Here is a 6990-nt window from a genome sequence, read left to right as displayed (position 1 = left end):
CGGGGGGCGCGAGAGAAGAACGCTGCCATGCAAAGCGTCGCTTGACAGCGTCTTTTTTACTTCCACCTGCGTTCGTCGCATAAGGATTGTGGATTTCAGCCCGACCATTGAAATCGCGTCCTACTAAAATGTCCGAGCGCTATGCATCTTTGCTTTAACTGAGTTGCGAGAAGGATGCTGCACACGGAGGATCGTTGTTTGACATGCACTGACATTTAAAATGAGCCATCTGAACCGTGCACATCTCATGCTTTTCGATTCCTGAATGCACAGCGTGATTAAACGCGTGCTTTTAATCGGAGCGTAATCTCCGTATAGGCTCCTCTGACACATTTCTAAACGTTTGTTATGGGGGTCAACACAACAACCCGAGGCGGTGGGATTTGATTGTGACTACTATTACGTGTTTTTACTTATATATCATATATACTTGGATCATCATTTGCGCTCGTTGATCAGCTAAGCTTGTGAAACTGCTTAACGCGGGTTGTTTTGTGTGGTGCTGAAAGGACAGCTCCCACCACAGCGGATCATATGGATCAATATTAGGGGTCTGACAGAAAAAAAAACTAAACAAAGCTGTAGAAAAATATAATGAATTACAAGTCTGTAGAGAACAGTGCGCTATTGCAGACTTATATACTGAAGTTTTAATTACGTTATTGTAATAGCTATAGTCAGTCGTGAACTGAAGTGGGCCGCTCTAAAGCATGAAACTACAGGGCTGAAAATGACTCCCACTCCAGCCCTGGATGAACGCCACTTGGCGAGCATATGCATTTAACGCATTCTGCTTTTGTGGTTACAGAAACATTTGAAAATGCTTCTCGGAGGCCTTCAGCATTCCTTCATGGTAAACAAAACTTTTGAGAGGAGTGTAGTTAAAGCAAGAAAACGAAAACTAAAAAAAGAACAACGAGCTTGCAAGAGACGCAAAAGACAAGTAACTTGGCTTGAAGAATAATGATATAAAGGTTTAAAGGTATATTTTTATCTAAAGCGGTAATTTATAAGAATAATAAGTAATTTCAACTCAAAATAATAGCTCATGTATTTATTAATTTGTTAATGATCCCCAGATTGTTCACTATCCGTTGGAAATGCAATATTTATACTTGAGGGTAAAATTGCAAAACATTCTTCTACAAACTCTCCGAGTTGTAATTCAATTGGCCAATCTCCGCGAAAACATTAGAATGTAATCCAGCAGCTATCCTCATCATCTATCATATTCCAGCCTTTCATCCCCTCACACAGTCTTTTGAATATTTATGAGTTTGCCGACGTCACGTTTTGTGTGGTGCTGAAAGGACAGCTCCCACCACAGCGGATCATATGGATCAATATTAGGGGTCTGACAGTGTCGCTCTCGGGCTTTAATGGCTGTGGCACGCAAGATCAAAACTCTGCTGACGGTCAACATTCTGGTGTTCGTCGGGATCATCTTGTTCTCCGTCTACTGCAGGATCCAGGACCGATCCGAAGAGCTCGTGCAGATCGGGAGGCTGTCGGATCAGAGGCTGCGAGGAAGGAATGCCAAAGTTACGAACTCCATGGACAGACAGTCCATTCTCAAAAGGCTCGAGCGACTAGAAGATGTGGTCTATAACCAGTTAAATGGTATGTGGGCTTTAAGCATCTTTCATTAATAAGTAATTTATAGGCATTATATAATGCATGATAGATCAGTCTTTAATGGACATTTAGATATGATTTAATCTAGATTTACACTTTGGATTTTACTGGGATTGTCATCCTAATACTTTAACACGTGACAATTACTACAGACTTGTTTATGATGCAATAAACATGTTAAGAAGAGCAAGACAGGATTAGGTGCACATAATCCTAATTTGACCTATCAAAATATATCAATCAAATGGATTAAATATAATGATCTTTTAAGCATTACATGGTTTCATAATGTTATTGATTAACTTTAAAGTGCTATCAGAGAAATTAGAGAAAGTATAGTATAATAGCAAGGATGTAGTGCCTGATTGTAACAGCAAAACATTTTGTCCTGTGTCTCTATTTTGAGGGTTTTCAGAGGTGTTGTTCTGAAAGTTTTGTTACATTATGAAAACAAAGTACGCATTTCTCAGAGTATGTCATGTCTTTCCATATGTGTATTATTTTTTTTTAGATCAGTTGAATTAATATAAAATTAACTTGCAATTCTACATGCTTGTCTAAAACTGGGACAAAACCTGACCTCTTCTTACGAACTTGTACATAATTTAATAAGTAGAGGAGGATAATTTTATCTATAGGATGTTTACTTATTTTTTAACAGCAAAATATAATGCAAGAAACAGCAGTGAATCATAATTAAAATAATTAAATATTACAACTATTCAAAATTTCCTATAATATTTGAGAAACTTTGGTTGGGAGGAAAATGCTATATTTTCAGATATGCATGCTCACATAAAATCTACAGATTTCCACAGAATTTTACGTCCTGTCATTAAACAAATTATCTTTCCCCAGTGTGTTCGTATATTTTTGGCTAATTTGATTATGCTTTTGGCCGTCAATGCAAATATTTGTCAGATTTGTTTAGTACATTTTAGTATTTATAAATCCATTTTACATAATCCCATAGATTTAATAATTTTAATAAAGAAAATAATCAGCAGCTTCTATCTGGGACTGTAAAAAGGAATTGTCCTACTGCGATCTTACTTCCCATTCGTCCTTGCCTTAGCCACACTTGTGCTCCCTCTTAGTTCTTTTCTTAGAATATTAGAGCCCATTTCCTTAATCATTATGTTCCTAGACTAGCATATTCTCCTGGAGAACATGTGAAGGTCATAGTTCATGTGATGTGCTATCTTTCTTCTAAACGTCTGTTAAAGACCTCTCACTCCCTGTTTGCTTTTCTTAGTGCATCTATTTGATCTGATTGTTATTCTGTAAGACCAACACCATTTGTGTATGAAGGGGGTCACTCTGTCAGTTTGAATTATCCTTCTTGCATTTGGAAGAAAGCCAAGAGGCACTGCTTCACAAAAAAGCCCTCTAATGTGCCCTACTGATTGAGAGGGCTTTCATTCTGCACAAGTGCCACCACATATTTCCCCCGGAGGCTTTTCCACTCTGTAGAATTCATCAGTCTGTCACAAATCTTCCCAATGTTGGGGCCGTTATACATTTTATTTCGACACATATTTATCTGTTGCACATAAAACTTGTGCGATAGTGTGAGTCACTCGCTGATTGTATGTGATATTGAGATTGGAATTGGTTTTCCCTTGAGGTTTTCACATTTCTGTTGCCGTATTTGCTTCCAGTGGTGATTTGACGTAATTTGTTTGTTTTTCAGTTGTTTATTGTCCTGACAATGAGACCCAGAGGATTACTCCAAGGTCCAATTGCATTTCTAGGACACAGCGAGTTTTGCAAGAAGGCAGTATTTGTTTGGTTGTTGATGGCACACTCATCCCTTGAAACATCTTAACAAATATGCTGTAAATGTTTGTATGACCATTAGTTGGATGAATAATGTCCCAGAGAACATATAAAACATTATCACCGACAATGTTTCTGGTTTGAGATGGACAGATGTGTTATCATTTCCCACCCCATCATAGTACCCAGCATGATCATGCACCTGGTTTTTCGTGGGGGCAACAGTGGTGTGCTTGGCAAAATTGCAATTCACCTTGACAGCCGGTGATAACCATGCATTGTGTTGCATGCAGTATATGCAAGAAGGTGTGACCTGACTGGATGGACCACATTTAGACATGAATGGATGATTTGTTACCACAGTTTCTTTAGACAAAAACTTGTTTTTAACCTACAGTATTCGAAAAAATAAATAAATAAACAAACAAACAAACTTTTTTTTATATATAAATTACAAGTATATTCCACCTTAGTTTGAATGGGCATAATGTGGTATAAAAGCAATTAATTTTTTTTCCCCCTCAATTATTTATTATTTTATTGTTTTTCTCTCAGTAGCATAAAGATTGTTATATAGTCTCTCATTTACTGTGGATTTATAGACAAGTTCATGGCCAGTTCGTATATGTGATGATCAGTTTGTGTATAGTTGAAAATTGTCTGAAAATGTACTCAAAATCATCTACATCTTGGATGACCTGAGAGTGTTTCTTCATTGGAAACGATTTGAAGAAATGTATTATTACATCAGTTCCTCATCAATGGATCGTCTTTAGTAAACGGGTGCCATCAGAATGAGCTTCATATAGCTGATAAAAATAATCCACTATAATCCACACAACTCCTATCTGTGCATATTTCTCTCCTGATTTAGATGAGTCGACGACTTCACTGGAGAAAGCAACAGAGGACTCCTATTTTAGCCAGAAGCAACAATTTGAAGTTAATGATGTCTTGATGAATTTATTCATTATAAACACACAGCTTTTCACTTAAGAAGATGTCATGTGATAAATCGTGTGGATTACTTGTGGATTATTATGATGTTTTTATCAGCTGTTTGGACTCTCATTCTGATGGCACCCATTAATTGCAGAGGATCCACTGCTGAGCACAAATGATGTAATGCTAAATTTCTCCTAATCTGTTTTAATGAAAAATCAAACTCATCGACATCTTGGAAGGCCTGAGAGTGAGTACATTTTCAGCAAATTTTCATTTTTGGGTGAACTATAAAATTGTATTGTGAAGTTCTTCATTGTTTAAAGTGCTTGCTGATTATTCTGTAGGATTGCTTCACCCAACTAAATCTGACCTTGTGGAATAGCTGTGAAGCTAAAGTGTGAGAGTGAAGTGGAAATGTCACTATAAAACCTGAATAGTTTGGGAATTACTTTAAAAATGCATGGAAATCAGTTACCTTGAGTCGCGGGAGTCAGATTAATTTACATTGTACAAAGCTACACAGTACAATAAACTATGACTGCATAGATTAAGGTAATCAGTGCAGGAAGTGAAATGCCATTTACCATTTTGACAAAATTAACAAGTGCATTTAACAGTGAAAACCAAAGTGCAAAGAGCAGTTCAGGGATAGGTAGTGGGTCATTTCTGACACAGTTGTTTAGAAATGCTGGATTATTGTGAAAATACCCTTTATCTGACTGCTATTAAAAATGCAGAGCTATGAGAATGTGCAATTAGCCCCCTGATTAGGTAGCAGATCTACCGTGAGCATTACCGCTAAAGTGTGCTTAATTTCTACAGCTGTAGTTCGGTTTATCTCCGCAAACAAAGATGCGATAGACTGAACAGATTTCTACCTGGGAAGTGATATAAACAGAGAAGACTACATTACCAAACAGTTTGGGCTTTTGTTTTTAAAAGAAGTCCCTTCTACTCAGCAAGGCTGCATTTATTTGATCAAAATTATAGCAAAAACTGTAATATTGTGAATTTGTAAAAATTCTAAAAATATGTAAATTTTAAGAAAATAAAATATCTAAAGGATTGATGATACAGATTAATTTTCACAGCCTTCTTTGATAATTTTTACCAAGGGTATGAATAATTGAGCACAACTGTATACATTTGGATTATCACACCATGCGGGAACCCCTGTAGGGTTGAAGCTGTGTAGGTGCCCCATTTGCCATACATCTATAAAAAGTACAATGTTGTTCTGATACAGTGTGCTAGTACTATAGATAATGTAATTTCTCTGGCTCTAGTAATTTAGAGTCAGACTGAAATTCAATAGAAGAAATGACAATATCAGTAATTGCTCCTAATGGATAACATAATTGATACTATATTTAAATATTTTTGTAAAATATTTTTCATAATTTATATGACCTGATTTAAATGGCTCACATGTTCCAACTCAGATATTTTGATTGTCTTGTCTTACTTTATGCATTTTGGTTATAAATCAGGCTAGTAGGTACAGTATTTCAATACCATCTATGCTTTATGGCCCAGCACCTTTTAGTGTCTAATGCATTAACAGTGGACTCTAAGGGGACTGTCCATTCCTGCCATTCAGTCCCCTTAACCACATTTTCCTCATGCATATTTATGCTGCACTAGCATCAGTTTTGACATGCATTTATATATTCATTCAGCCCCTAAATCACCTCAAAAAGGAGTATCTCTTATCCTGAAATCCATAGAGGGTTATAGAGTTTTTTTTTTTTTCAAATATTGTTACATAATTTAAAGCAGTTCTGAGTGAAGTGCAGTGGACCTGAATGTTGTCAGAGCACTTTACGAGAAAGTAGGAGATAAACATGACTCGTAGTATCACGAATAGATCACGAACGGATGGTTAAAAGACCTCCACAAACAGAGAGCGGATTAAACCACATTGGTCGAGCCAGTGGCTGAAAGGGTCATGACCTGTATCGGTTGTTGATGTTGTTTATAGGACATAGTTGTGCATTCACAAACAACATGCCCGGTAAAAAGGTGTTTTTATAGCGTTTTGTTCAGACGGGTCCAGAAATTGTATTATAATTAATTTGCATACATTTTTTACATTACATTTATATTATATTATATTATATGTTACAGTGCAGAGAGTAGTTATTATAATATAACATAATATAAAAACATTATTATAATATATTGTTTTATTTGTTTATACACTCTAAAACATGCTGGGTTATTTTTTTTTACCCAAATGCTGGTTTCAGCATGTTGGGTCATTTTACTGGGTTATTTTTAATATTTTTACCCAGGTGCTGGGTAGTTTTTCTGTTACTCAGCTGCTGGGTCAGTGTAACCCAATGTTGGGTAGTGTAATGTGGGGTTTTGTTTCATGTTCATGTTTTCCATGTCTTTTATTTTGTAATTGTTTCATGCTGTCAGTGTCATGCTTCCCTTGCCCTCATGTATCTCTGCCTTGTGTATGTGTCATGTTCTGGTTGGTAGTCTTAGTCATGTGTCTTGTTTCCCATTGGTTTGTTCTTGTCATGTGACCCTCATTGTCTGATATAAGTAGCCATCATGTTCCCATAGTCGTCGTCGTGTATTGAAGTTGTAACCCGCTGTCGGTGAGTCTAGTCTGTTTATGCC

General features: G+C 36.5%; 1 protein-coding gene across 1 annotated transcript in view; it reads left to right on the top strand.

Annotated features, from left to right (window-relative positions):
- Positions 1–1310: 1310 nt before the first annotated feature.
- Positions 1311–6990, top strand: part of LOC107742223 (polypeptide N-acetylgalactosaminyltransferase 9-like) — a gene marked incomplete at its 3' end in the record, with an annotated part of 53724 nt that continues 48044 nt past the window's right edge. The window contains exon 1 of the mRNA XM_016555122.1: positions 1311–1620. Within this exon, the coding sequence (XP_016410608.1) occupies positions 1380–1620 (241 nt within the window). The remainder of the gene's footprint in view (positions 1621–6990) is intronic.

This window comes from Sinocyclocheilus rhinocerous, unplaced genomic scaffold (assembly GCF_001515625.1).
Source record: "Sinocyclocheilus rhinocerous isolate Xijiao unplaced genomic scaffold, SAMN03320098_v1.1 scaffold5275, whole genome shotgun sequence".
In the NCBI taxonomy this organism is placed as follows: Eukaryota; Metazoa; Chordata; class Actinopteri; order Cypriniformes; family Cyprinidae; genus Sinocyclocheilus; species Sinocyclocheilus rhinocerous.
Note: the sequence above shows the minus strand (reverse complement) of the source record. Positions and strands in the feature narration are given on the sequence as shown.